General features: G+C 39.1%; 1 protein-coding gene across 1 annotated transcript in view; it reads right to left on the reverse strand.

Moving 5' to 3' along the window:
* Nucleotides 1–62: 62 nt before the first annotated feature.
* The window catches only part of cacna1c (calcium channel, voltage-dependent, L type, alpha 1C subunit), a 228,548-nt gene continuing 213,756 nt past the window's right edge, over nucleotides 63–14,854 (reverse strand). The window contains exons 50-54 of the mRNA XM_030151107.1: nucleotides 13,552–13,649; nucleotides 13,283–13,379; nucleotides 12,982–13,090; nucleotides 12,018–12,186; nucleotides 63–10,597 (exon numbers count right to left, since the gene is read on the reverse strand). Coding sequence (XP_030006967.1) covers nucleotides 10,109–10,597; nucleotides 12,018–12,186; nucleotides 12,982–13,090; nucleotides 13,283–13,379; nucleotides 13,552–13,649 — 962 coding nt within the window. The 3' untranslated portion in view covers nucleotides 63–10,108. The remainder of the gene's footprint in view (nucleotides 10,598–12,017; nucleotides 12,187–12,981; nucleotides 13,091–13,282; nucleotides 13,380–13,551; nucleotides 13,650–14,854) is intronic.

Here is a 14,854-nt window from a genome sequence, read left to right on the forward strand (position 1 = left end):
TGATATAAATCAAGTCACCTCAGACACACGTAAAGAGGTAAAAGCAAAGTGAAAAACACAGCTGTAGGAAATGCAATTTATTTGCAATTTTTTAATAACATCATTCCTCAGATAAAAATGCAATGTTACAGGAATATACATCAGATATTAATTTAAAACTTGCTTTCAAGGGACCATACAGTCTAAATATACTTTTTCCTTTTTTATTTACTGGTAGCGTGCGTTATAAGCAAGACAGACTCTGTCACCAATGACAGACTGACAAGTTACAGATACAAACTGTACATTACTTATTTACAAATCAACTTTTTGTTTGGTTTTTTTTGTTACACTTTTTATTGAAAATAGGAGTAGAAAAAGTGATTGAATTAATATTCTGATTTATTTCATTTGTATTCTTTCCCTTTCTAAAATCTAAAATGAAATGCATGAATGGAAAATAATCAAGAACTCTCCTTTAGAAAAAGAAAAAGGAGAAAAGGATGTGTCAATGTGAGACCATGCAGTCGTCACCAAGGAGAAGAATGGTAACTGAGGGAACCAAATGGTGTTGGGCCAGTGTCACTTTGCAACCTCGGAACCTATGAAATCCCTCACGCAGGTGAGGGGGAGTGGCTTATGTTAAAGAACTCATTACAAAATTGCCACCTGCCTCCAAAGCTACCGCAAGCACAATAACACATTCTAGTTCATTTTTTGACCATACATAGTGCTGTTATTAAATACTACATTTTACAGTAGCGTCACTACTAATATTACAACAAATAGGTTGTTGGTCTCTGTGTGAACACCTCTCTCCGATTAAAGAAAAAAAAACTAGTAGACTTCTGTTGATGGAAATGAACACAACTAAAGGAAACGGAAACAGCTCAATCCCGTCAAAGGCTCTTGAACACTTGGCATGAGTTATGAAATAAGACTGAAAACGAGATCAGAAGACACTATTGACCTGTGGAGGACAGAACCACGGCCCTGCATCTACACAAAACACACAACTGCATGTAGAGCAGAGCATCTCCTGCCACTGAGTCATCAGGACAAGGCTGGGACGATACTGCCTCAGGTAAAAGCAAACTTTAGTTTATGCCTGCATGCTGTTAAAGAGGCATGTCTATAACCCACAGAAGAAAAACACTAACAATGTACATGATGCGCTCAGATGGGCCAACTCATTCATTAAAGCTGCATTTACACACAGACATACAAGACCCATGGGTTTCTCACTCTTTGTGCTCAAATGTGACCCTCGGTTGGTTCTCGAACCCAGACAAAACCAGTCAGAACCAGGTTTTGTCAAGATCAACAGTGTCAGCAAAGAGTTGAATCACGACCTTTCATGTCTGTGCTCATCAAAACTCACATAGCTGGCAAATGTTTCCAACCTCTATGAAACAAGAGGCCTGGAAATAACAATATAATATTAATAATCATGGGTTTTCAATGCCTGCATGAACATTACCACGTCCTACATTCAAGGAGGACAGTGTAGAAATAATTATCATTCATGGTGCGATGTTAAGTAGCTCTTCCAGGTAAAATCCACAGTTCTACCTTTTAGTCCACTCTGAGCACAGATGACTGAAGATGAGCTTTTTTTAATGGCAGATCCACTGACAGTCTGCATTGGGATGTTGCTGCCACCTTTAAGAAAAGTTATTTGAAACACTAGGTGGTACAAAAAAACAGCCAGGCAAAGCTCTGCTCAGACACAAACACACACTGACCTTTGTGTTGGATTTGTGGTTTTCTATTATGTGCAAACAGGGATCTTCTATGATTAACAATCTTAACAAAACAGTCATCGTAAATGTTCACATAGAGGTGCTGCTACACGATGGGTGACTTCTCTAAATCTATTGAGCTCCTCTATCTGGGACACTGGTTGTCAGAGGGGACACCAGTCATAGTTTTGCTCCTCAACCAACTAGACTTGTGTGAAAAATAAAACATTTCCTGACTGAGTGCTGAAAACTTTACATGCGTCTATGAAAACTACCATGCATGAACATCCTATGTGAAAGCATCCAGCGGTTTGAGCGTGACCACGGGCCAGTGCAGTGGTGGATGCAGAGGGTATCGTCACGCTTCCAGACCGCTGAAACCGACTACTGTGTGACAGTGAAATAACTTTGCCTTTAAAATGCATACAGTAACTTGGAATTTTCCTGTGTATCATCTTCCAGTGAGGTGTATTTCTTGTCATCTTAAAGCTGTGTCTAATGATCTAATAGTATGTGTGGGGTTTAATGAAGAAGACCACCCTCACCTTCATCCTGTCATTGCATGTATTGTGTTCCTCACTACGGTCTTGTTCAGAAGCAGACAAAGGCAAATCTTCACACAAAGGAAACTTAACAATAATGAATTCTCAGCCTAATAAAACAATCAGCTGATGGTTCAACTGGGTCCTTCACAGAAAATGTCATCATCTGATTCACAGAATGACACTTAACCAACTCCTCTGGGCATTTTTCCCTCTTTTAACCTTCTTACAGACCACAGTATCCAACCTATCATTTTATATCTTATCATTTAGATAAAGTGTTTCTATGTAGAATATATAAAATAGACATTATATATTTTATAATATATTCCCTCTTCTCCTTTTGTAAAGTGTTCATCAGCACTGAATCAAGTAAAATCTGTACAACAGAAAAACAAAGAGATGGTTTTTCTCTTGTTTCTCCACAAAAGGAAATCATGTTTTAATTCGCTTTAATTAGAATCCTACAACAACAGGCTATGCTGAGGTTTTCTCGAAAAAAAGAAAATAAAATCTATATTCAAAATAGTCATCTTGAAATACTTTTGTCGGGATCAAACAATGATCAACAAACAGTTCCGTTTACAAGAAAATATAACGTATATCTTTTTGCAGCGACGCTAGATCCAGTAAAGGAATCTGTGTGACGAGACAGGAAAACAGACACGACTCCTGCTCACCAGTTTCACTCTGCTGCACTTCACGTAACACACACAAGGATCAACCTTCAACTCTAAAATTATATATGTGTAAAGTGTTTTGTTAAAATGTTACATGGCATCTATTCAACACAGAGCAGCTCAAATATTCCTCTGTCGTGTACACAGCTCTTCTCTATCAATGTTTAGTGGATTCCTGTTCTTAGAAAACATGTATAGACCAAATGTGCCACAACAGTTTCAGATAAAATTCTCTCCTCTGGACCAAAACCGGCAGATCTTTTCTTATTGCTGCATAAACAACAGCCACATCACTCCTCCTTTTACTTTCCTGTCTGTGTCCGATGAGAATTACTCTACAAAGACGTTGTTCAAGTTCTCCAAATTCTTTTTGGAAGATAAAATAGACGCTACATGATTTAGATGGCTCAAAGCATAGAGATTTAGTCCTTGACAGGTGTGTTTTTTGGTTATGTTTTGGTTTTTAATCGCTAAAATAATATGTATTTGCAAGAATGTACAGTGTACATGTGTGATTCACTGATGAAGGACTAATAAATGAGAGAGTCTTGTCTCTCAGTGCTACAGTAGGAAAATGTCCAGACTCTGACCTGCTCTGACAGGTTGCTGGTAGTTTAACGTGTTTCAGCAAATGCCACAAAACAGAAAACAAAGACAAGCATGAGCATGTCAGATTTTAGACCACTCTGTTACCCTAAAGCACAGCTGAAAAGGTATTATTTCTAGAAGTTGTCCATTGTAAAGAATGTTTTTAAAAACCAAATAAAGAGCGTCTGAATACTGGACTCACAGCACTGGGAATGGCTACATTTCCAGTGCTCCCCGCTGTGGTAAAGATGATTTAACCCTCAAAGACCTGAACAGCTGTCAGCAACCAAAAGCATCTACTGATCTAAAATGTTGAATTTAGAACCACTAATTCTATCAGTATGTTTCCATAATTCAGCTTTCCAACATGATCAGATGTGTCTTATTTGGATGTTCAGAGGCTCCATACTGAACGCAGAAACACCATCATCTTCTACAACATCGATTCACCAGTAAAACCCATGTAGTTCGACATATGACAGTGGATGTTGTTTTTATGTTCAGTTAATGATAGATTTTACTAAAATAGTCACTTTTTCTCCGGTTGTCACTGTTTTCATATAATTGCCTTTGAATTAACTATCTATATGGTCAGTAATTTAAATGTAGGAAAATGTCTGAATTTCAATGAAAAATACAAATTTGCTAATTTTATAATAAATGGTGATAAACTGTGTAGGAAAGATTAGATGTAGAGACAAAAATCATTTGTAAGTTGCCACAAAAAGAGTTCTAGGTCTTTAAGGGTTAAATAAAACAGCAACTATAACAACTCCAGCCACAGTCTTTTGGTATCAACCAGTCTGCTGTTCATATACCCTATAATACGCATACCATCAGCTCCAATGCTTCCTTCTGTGGAAATCTAATTACATAATTCCCTGCTGGTTCCTTTTGGTCAAACATACAGTCAGTGGATTTTGACATTAAATTCATACTGACCTCAGGTCAGTAGGCCTGTATAACACATCTTCATTTCCAAAATGTCATTAACTACATTCCCAAATAAGTGTCCTGTCTTTTCCTTACACTAACATTCTGGTGATTAAATATTATATATTTGTTTATACTTTGCTATATATGGTATATAAAAATATACAATCATTGGCTAGTGGTGAGACAAAAGATATCATCATTCACATAGGACCAATACTTTATATCCCCATAGAGAGAAACCCATGCACATAAAATATTACTTCGATATATTATTCACCACCCTGAAATCCAAACAGAATGAAATAAACCTTCTATAACCCCTCAAAACGTTCCACAAAATCTGTTTTAATTGACATACGAGGCCTAAACAGCCAGTCAACCTGCAACTAGATTGTCATCCGTCTATCAGAAACCTGGCATTCGATCGCTCAAGTCCTACTTACACTTCAGTAAATTATTGATGTTTTAACTGTAATTTTAAGTGTTTATTTTTGGAGGCTGCAGCCTCATTCACAGCCTTAGATGTTAGTTAGTATCTACAGTGAGCTATTCCGCCTAATTATGAGTAATTTGGTCCCTTTCATATTAATCCTACTGGTCCGTCTTTTCCACATTTCAGCAGATAAAAAGGGTTGAATTTAACAACAAAGTGTAAAGTTAACAAAAACCTATGGCAACACATATAGAGGAAAGTGTAACCACATTTAACCAAGAGAAACAAACCTGGGACACCTATCTCAGATGGGGACTATTAATACTGTAGCTTTCTATTTGTCTTCATTTTCCACTGTTACATAATTATAACCTCTATCTTTCTCCGGATTTAGGGTCAAATGATCAAACAAGAGCCCATAGACAAAAGATATGCAAAATGACCCTCCAAAAGCCCTGTGTCTGGTGTCCACAGCCATAAGAAATACTGACGTTCATTGTATGTACATCAAATAGAAACAGCTACTCTGTCAAAAAGTGATATGATACTTAACCTGATAAAAAACTAAAGGAATGCAAAACCTGGCACGCTCATATATCAACATGTGAACCTCATGCAATACTGATGGTACAAACCAACTAACTGGGAAAAAGATGAGAGATAGGGGAACAGCCAATGAGTATTAGGTCAGGGAGGTCGCTGTTTTTGCTGCTCAATCATCTGAATAACAGTACAGCTGTTCATTCTCCATTGGCTGGATGTTAAACCACAAGCAAAGACAATTTAAAGTCACTGTCTTAATACACATTTTTGACTAAGGATGCAGATCCAACACCCCGGCACAAGAAGAAAACAATAAATACATCTTTACTATACTGCACTGTAATGTACCTGATTTCAAGTATGTACGGTTTCTCTGCCATGGAAACCACCGAGTTTACTTAGAAATGCAACAAACAGAAAAAAAAAAAAAAAAACATCACTTCCACAAGTATATTTACTTCAGGAACCTTGTATACAGTCTTAGTTATTGCATTGTTTTTGCATATCTTGTGGGATGCAGGATTACACCCACTCATACCATATACTGCAACACATCACCTCATAGTACATGCTAACCTAGATAGAACACAAAAACCACACTGCTGCTCCAGTCCACACAGGGCACCGCAGGCCAGTGAAAAGCTGACTGGCATCTTTGTGAAAACACAGAGCCTCAGACACGACTAAGCCTGGTTTGGCACTTCTGACAGGCAGGGTTACTCTGTATATGTTTATAAGATGTGATGACATAAGAGCGAATTAGTAACAATCTAGTTTCTGTGCATTATTTATGTTGTTTTATCAACATAGGAGGTGATGATGAATTTTATCATGAATTTAACTTCAGCCAAACCATTTTAATTGTTACTGTGGCAAAATCTGAGAGCTATTCTGTGACAATGTAAAGATTAATTTCCATTTTTCCATCTAATCAAAACAGCTTGAAGAGATTAATGTTCATACCTGTTGCTCTACTAGCTGAGTAACAGCAGAAATATTCACTGCCCCAGCTTGGATACAATACTTTACAGTTCAGGTGCTTGCTGTTTACATTCATCACCAATATTCCTTACTTTTAATCAAATTCAACAATAGGGAGGAGAAATCAGCCGTCTTAAAGGATCATTGTGTGGAACCACAACCAGAGCACAAACATGAAATCCTGCTTTGCACAAATGCAGTAATATCTTTCAATAGTACTTCATTCCGTCTTTCTCACTTTTAGACTTATCATCTGACTAAAAAGCAGCTTATACTGAAACTCATATGTCACTAGCCACTGAGTAGCTTGTTAGCTTATGATACCAAATTATTAGACAGAAAAAAAATCTTTTATGTTATATTTTATGAAGTCAAGGGTCTTAGGTGAGAAAAAAAGATCAAAATGTCTGAGAGGATATCCTTGTGATACTGCAGACTTCTGCAGGGTTCATATAATGATCAGAACTTGAAAACAACAACAGCACTGCCACTAAATACATACTCAACATTCACATTTAGTTTGCATAATGTCAGAAGTCTGTTACTGGCACAGGATGCAGTGTATGGCAGTGTGCTCATGCATACCCTTCCTGCCAAAAACCTGCTCTGCAGTCAGTCCCTGTTGGTAAATTCAATAAGACATTCCATTACTGACTTTTGCTGGAGATCATTTTCTTCTGTTAGACTAAAGGCATTGAGATGTTTGTAAATGTGAGACTAATTCTACCTGGGTGTCTTCTTTAGCTGAACTTTCAGTTTAAATCCCTATAACATGCTTTAAGAATTAGTACCAGTGATGTGATGATTTTGGGGAAGATATGTGTGTGTTCCTAGCTGAATATGACAAACTGTGGTCAAGTCTTTACAAAACAGGATCCAAACTAAGGTGTGTGACTGAAATAGATAAAATCCAAACTAAAATGTCTGCATGCTATCTAGAAGCATTTGGAAATAGAAAAGTCACAATAAAATCCCTCTAAGGGATAATCCGGGGCAAAATGTTTCTGATCAATATCCAATAGTTTATTACATTAACCAAACAATCATTATATCTTATCAGTTATCAGTAAATTTCCTGTCTGTAATATACTTTTTGAGTTATGAGTTTTGTCATAAAATTATATTATAGACAAGAAAATGTGTTTATCTCTAATGATAATAAACCATATTATTTCATGTTGTAAGCAGACCCCAGATAAAGAGATGTGATTTAGAAGTCTTGCAGCATCTGTTCACCAGCCCTAGTAGTTCAACTGAGGTTTTAACTATGATTAAGTGACGAAATCATATGATTACGATGAATTACAGCCAAGCGTTCACGATGCCACCTCTTTGCTGTGTGGCAGTATTTGGCGCTTCGACCCACTCAGAGCTACCATCCACCAAGAAGAAAAGCAGCAACTGGCAAAGGCTTGTTACCCTCTGACCAAGCTGCAACACCGAAACTCATCACCGATGTAAACCTGACCTTCACTCGGACCTCAAGCCTAGTTACCTCTAGACAGAAAGAAAAATATGCAATGAGTAATTTTCAAAGATAAGAGTGGCTTTTGACTCTGCAGCTTGGCTAAAAAGTAAAAAACCGTGCTAAAGAAATCACAAAGCTTTGGAAGCATGCCTGTCCATGGTAACCCTGTGTTAAGGAGGCCCGTTATCACACATACACACACACACACACACACACACACACACACACACACACACACACACACACACACAACACCATACTTGTAATGCTACCTTAATTTACTGTCTAGGCTTAAAATCAGCTTTTTAGAGATACATAAGTAACCAGTCGAACACACAGTCACACAAACAAGCATCCTCACACACATTTTTTTCTCTTCTGGGAAAAATAAATAAATAAATAGATACAATCTGTAAAAGGTGCATACTGATAGAGAGAAAGACCCCCCTTTTAGATACACACGCTATCTCATACACCCGTGCACGCATACGTCCTGTACTAAAACGCAGACACACACCCACGCGCACAGATAAAGTTATACACTCGTACGCAAACACTATGCCCTGCTTCGATACTTAAAACCTCTTAAAATTCTCCTAAAATAAACCGAGCAAAAATACATTTATAAGACCAGCACCCCGAGTGTACAAACAAATCAAGGATAAATTAAACCAATAACATTATGAATATAAAACAAAATAGTCATGGCTAGCCAGTTTTGCACAATATTAAACTGTTAAATACATAGTGGGCGTGGTCTGTAGAGAGAGTGTGTGGCAGCAATCCAATAGAATTCCACGCTGAGAGGAAGAGGAGGGTCTTGGAGAAGGAAGTGAGGTTGATTGACGGACAGATCCTCTGAAGATCCATGCCCAGAGTCTGTTCTCCTTTCAATCGGTCACTCCATGTTGCTCCTCCACCCTCCAAATCTTTTGCCCTGTTCAACACACTCACACACACACTCACACACACTCACACTCATACACACACATACCTCCCCGAGGGCAGTAAAAGCAAAAATGGACTCAACCCAGCAATGGAGGGAGAGGGACAGGTGCAATAACCAAAGAGGAGGGAGGGAGGGAGGGAGGAAGGAGAGAGGGAGGAATGAGGAACGGCGAGGTATGAGGCAGAAAAGGGGGCTCGCTGTCTCTGATTAGCCACCAAACGCTCCTCCCATTTTCCGCCTGGGGCAAAAAATGGGTGTGGCCAAACGAGGAAAAGCGGTGGAGGAGGCAAAGCCAGATCAAGGTGACAGACGACACAAGTTTGTCTCGCTGGCATTTTACAAACCAGCAGTAATGAGCTGGCTAGCTTCCTGTTGGCCAGAGAGTGTCTCTGCCAGTGGCCCCCTGCTGCAGCCCTGTTTTGGCTGTTGGTCCATCCCTCAAATCCTTCCCCCCCTTGGCTAGGGGTGGTGTGTCACCTAAATCCCACCCCCAGGCTGGCAGGGCTGTGCTCCAAGGTTCCATAGCTTTGGAAAAGGAGGAGAAATGAGATTCCAAACAGGGATTTGCTTGCCCCCGTTTACTCAATACAGCGCTTCATCATCAGTGAAACAAGAAGGAGGGGTTGACCTTTGACCTCCAGTAGGTGTGATCAGATTTTAATCCTTAACTGATCCTCCAAGAGCTGGTCTGCTGTCCCCTACCTGGCTTCATGGCGGCCAGACAAACAACAATAACACAACACCAAAGTAGGAAATGAAAACAATAAACATACTATGTCGTCTGCAGGACTTTCATATATGACGTCCTGCTTCTGTTAACTTCCTTCCACCCTTCCCTCGTTTTTGCTTCATTTCTGCTCTTCACTCTCTGAGGACATGATAAAACTGTGAGGCACTTTAGAGACACACTCAGACACGTGTGGAAAACACACGCATACATGTACACAACATACATGTACAAATAGAGAAAATCATAAACCACACACACGCATACGCTCAAATAAAATAGAGTACAGAGCGGTACTTTACTACAAACACACACATACAAACTCATATAAACTGACAAATTCATAATCAGGTGTTTAAGGTTGCGTCACTGGCCGCCATTGTCCAGAACGGTCACATCTGGCAGAGAGGCAGACAGTGTGTGTGTTGGGGGCGGGGACAGACAGAGCCAGCTGCGGCGCTGTTACCCACCACTGACAAGTGTCAGTCTCTGATGATGTCAGAGGGGCGAGTCGGCTGATTGAACCCGTCGAGCTGACTCCTACAAACTTGTTACACACTCCATATCTTCATCCTCCAACAGCCCGCTGTTCCTCTGCCGTGCACCTCCAATCACAACGGAGCCTCTATGGTGCCCCTCCGCCCTCCCTCCTTCCTCTTCCTCCTCCTCTTCCTGTCCTTTCGCCCCTGCCAGCAGTTCCTGACGCTCCTCCACTGACGACGGTCCGTGGACAGAGCCTCTGCTCCCTCCGGCCTCCGCCCCGCCTTCACTGGCACTCAAACTGACCCTTCGGTCTCTGTGTGTTGCTGCTGCTGTGTGGAGGGGGAGCAGGTTGCCGTTGGGGCTGTGCTGGGAGGTGGAGGAAGTGCTGGGTGTGGCAGTTGTTGTGGAGTTGCCATTGAGAATGTTGTTGGCGGCATGCTCCATCTCTTCGATAGTCATGTCGCAGGCATCAGCCAACTCGGCTTTGGTCGCCTCAATGAAAGATGGGTCTTGGGCGAAATGGCCCAAACCTTCTGATATTAGCACCTTGAGAAGAAATGGTAAAAGAGATGAGGGGAGGGAAGGAGACAGAGAAATAAGGCTCGTTAATGCTGTGTGAAAATGTGGAAGGTGTACATAACCCATTGCAGTGGTTTCCTTTTGTTCTGATCTACCTGCTAATCTTTCATAAAGATTACAAAATGTCTACTGTTATTATATTTTATTAATATTTTTTCTACTAATAAGTTTTTATCATTGTTTTTGCTGTTTTGAAACTCACAGTACGTGGCATTTCTGAAAGTAATATGAAACCCCTGCTATATTTTCTGGACTTTTACTTAAATTGTATCAAATATTTGAAACAATGTTTAAATTCAGAGAAATGTATACTTAACTATTTACTTCTAGATATTTTACCAGAATGAAAATGAATATGTTACTAAATGTAACTGACTTAAACTGTAGTTGTTGCTTATTGAGTTACATCTACGTGAATTGCTCTGAGTCACTAGGGTCAGCAATGCAGTGTATATGTTTATTACTTTTATTTTGATAGATAATAACAGAAGTGGTGGATCTGCAGTTTGTGGTGACTGACATAATCTGCCTCTCTATTAACTGAGAAAAGCTGAGTTCTAACAGTACTATGTAATTTAAGTTGTATAATGTCTTCTATTTCATTTGTTGATTCATAAACTGGACTTGCTATAATATTTTATATATATATATATATATATATATATATATATATATATATATATATATATATATATATATATATATATGCATTATAAATTAATACATCGTCATAAAAAACAATCTGAACAATGAACAATGTATTTGTTCAACCCTTCTGAGCATTTATCTGTCACTTATAGTTTGCTTATAGATTACATGTACATTTTCTTCTTGCTCGCTAACTAGCTTTTATGTAATTTCAGCTGTTAAGACAATAGCTCAAGGGCTTCAGCTGGTACATATTAACATTACTAATTATTGTACATTTACTAAAGATCAGCATGGTGTAAGTTTTTAATCCTGTTGGTTTGTTTTTCCCTCTTAAAAATGCATGTGGATTTAAATTACTTTTTTTCTACATTTCTTCTATAACTACTACTACACCAGGGGTACTTCAAATGCAGAAGTACCCCTGGTGTACATATACTCCTGGTTGGGAATCATTACCTCCGCCAGGAGGTATTGTGATCACTTTGCTTTGTGTGTTTGCGTGCGTGCGTGCATGTTTGTTTGTTAGCAAGATAACTCAAAAGTTAAGGACAGATTTTCATGAAATTTTCAGGAAATGTGATACTGGCACAAGGAAGAAATGATTAAATTTTGGTGGTGATTGGGGTGGGGGGACAGACCTGTCTTGGCGGAGGTCTGCGCTCTCCGAGTGCTTTTCTTGTTATGCATTGAATACAGGTAGAAAACTGTTTTCTTAGACCCACATATGCAAACTCACCGCCTCCACTAGACTGCCTGCGCTGCCATGAGACAGTGAGCTGGAGTCTTTTCCCAGTAGCGATGGCACTGTCAGTGACACCGGCCTCTGCGCTCTCTGACTGGACGCTGACACTCTGGGGGTGGGGCTAGGAGTGGGCACCCGGCTGTTCCCATTACTGTCATTGTACCTGGGAGCATTACATTGAATTATAGTGATGTAAAACTGTTATCTAGACACACATGCTGGTGCTCAATATAACTAACAAAACTTATGATTAAAAATAAAACTATCAATGATAAAACATTTATGTTGAATAAGGATAAAGTTAACAATGACACAAAAACTATAATGTGCAGTAAAACACAAACCAGAACAAAATCACTCGTCAACCTTATTTTCATTTTCCACTAATGTTAATGTGTCATGGTGTAAAAGAATAAGAGTCAATTCCTCAAAAAAGAGTAAAAGTACACTCAAATCAAAATCAAGTTGATACACTAAATAACAAAATAAAGCAAAGAGCATTTACAAGATCAGAACTCAGTCTAGTTTTTAAAATTTATTTAACCTTTATTTAACTAGGAAAAAAAATGACTTCTTGAGGTTAAAAAATCTCTTCTGCAAGCATGTCCTAACCAAGATAGCAGCAGAAGAAGTTACAGGAAATAGAAATTTCAGCTATCCATTCACACTAAAAATGCACGTAAAACACACAGTAAAACTCAGTGCTAAAACCATGCATAAAACACCATACTGAAAACATACATATAATTTAAGTAAACATACACCAGTAATTTAAAAGGTTAAACGATACAACAGTGTACCTTAAAATCATGTCAAAGTTGAACCCAATTCAATCAGTTGGACAAACATCTACATCCAGATTTAACCATTTCCCAAGATTTAAAATTACTTTGACTGTATTCAGCTCCTTCAGTTTTAGCTCCTTGTGTAGGTTTGTAGTTGGAGATACTTTTCTTACCAGGGCCCACAGTTGACCGAGGGCAAGCTGGTATTGAGCTTTTCATGGGAGTTGGAGCCCTCTAGCCTCAGAGAGGGCACCCGCTGGTAGGAGGCATCACTGCCATGCGCTGGAAAAGCAAACACAGGAGAAACAGTTTCACAAAGGGGGCAATATTATTATGGAATTACTGCCCCCTGTAAATAGTTTGTTTTAGTTGTGTAGTTATTATGCTAATTGAATGCTGAATGTAACAGTTTTGTCAGTAATTATGAGCAACCGCTTTTGTCCTTTTGTGTGTGTAGCTGTAGGTTTCAGATACCTGTGGGGCTGGCTGGAGGCGTGGAGCACAGCCGGCTGAAGAGGGTGGGTGAGTGACTCCTTCTTAGCAGAGGACTCAACCCTGCGACTGCCAGAGCCTGAAGAATACAGATAGCCAAGCAAGAGTGTAAGATAGGAGCCGGAAAGGAGCATTATGTCTATCCAACACAGCACAGGAGGGAGTTTAGCCTCACGAACAGTCATTACAACTTGTTTATAGAGACATAAATTAACATATGTGTTGGTATTCCCGGTGTGGGTGTCTTCTACCTGATGATGTACAAGGTGTAGGGGTACAGCTGTCTTCTGGGAGACATCTGGCTTTGACTGTCTCCTGAGACACTCCAGATGGAAGGATGATCTCCGCCCTGACACACACACACACACACACACACACACACACACACACACACACACACACACAACTTTAATTGTAACTGGAATTTTGAAACACCTTGAGTGTTTCCACTAACAATACCCAGGTAAAAAAAACTTTTCCTCAACCTCTAACTTTTCCTGGAAAAAGGTACTGGTAGGTAAGTAGGACTTTTCAGATTCCCGCCATTACCAGGAATTCTTTTACCCAGGTCAATAAATTCCTGGTAATAAACAGTTCCTGGGAATGTTGGTGGAAAAGGGGCTATAGTTTGCAAACTTACTCCAGTCTTTGATGCTTTTAAAGTGTCAAACCCACTTCCGTATTTCTAAAAATATATGTATTTTGTGTGTAACTTTTAGTACTAGTATTTAATTGTTAAATTTCTTTAAGTTTGGCTCACTGGATATACTTTACTGGAATAAGGGTGAATATTACTGTCTTGCAGTGGCACAACTATCATTGTCCTTCCCTCCTTATTCTGCATGTTACTGTTGTGAAAGTTTTTTTTAACTGTGTGAAAGAACTACAGCCTCCCAGCTGCAACTACACCATGAAAATGGCAAGTTTTGACAAAGATGCACATGTTTTAATGAGGAGTTCTCTTCTGGGATTTAGTCATTTTAATCCCGCAGTGTGCTTCCTCATACACATTTCACTGAAACAACTTCCCTCCTGACACAATTTTGCAAATGCGCAGTCACTGTGTCTTCTGCATAAGACAACCCAGAATTTTTACCCTGAGAGTTTTTACCCCTACAACAAAACTACAGGAGATAGTGCCAGTCCTATCTAACATGTTGAGATAGATCTAGTTATATGAGACTAAAACAAATGTTGTTGATTTAAAATGAATATAGAGGTATGTGGGTATTGTTAACAGAATTCTTGTTTAGATTTTGCCATCCAATCATTAGACATACTTCAGTGAATGACAAATAGAGGGAATGACAGTAGTAGGCTTATGCATTTACACACATGAAATAAGAAAAAGCTGCAAGCTACAAGCTGCACTTGAATACTTCTTGAAGTCACTGTAAGCACCCATGAGCTTTGAGAACAATATAACTTTGAGAGTTTATAGGCGCACCAACAGAGGACAGAAGCAACAATCCTACAAATGACACCAAAATTCAACACAGACTTGCAGAGTTTTTTTTTTTTTTTTCCATGAGTATTTTAGCATAAATATTCATT

This window comes from Sphaeramia orbicularis, chromosome 12 (genome assembly GCF_902148855.1).
Source record: "Sphaeramia orbicularis chromosome 12, fSphaOr1.1, whole genome shotgun sequence".
Classification (NCBI taxonomy): domain Eukaryota; kingdom Metazoa; phylum Chordata; class Actinopteri; order Kurtiformes; family Apogonidae; genus Sphaeramia; species Sphaeramia orbicularis.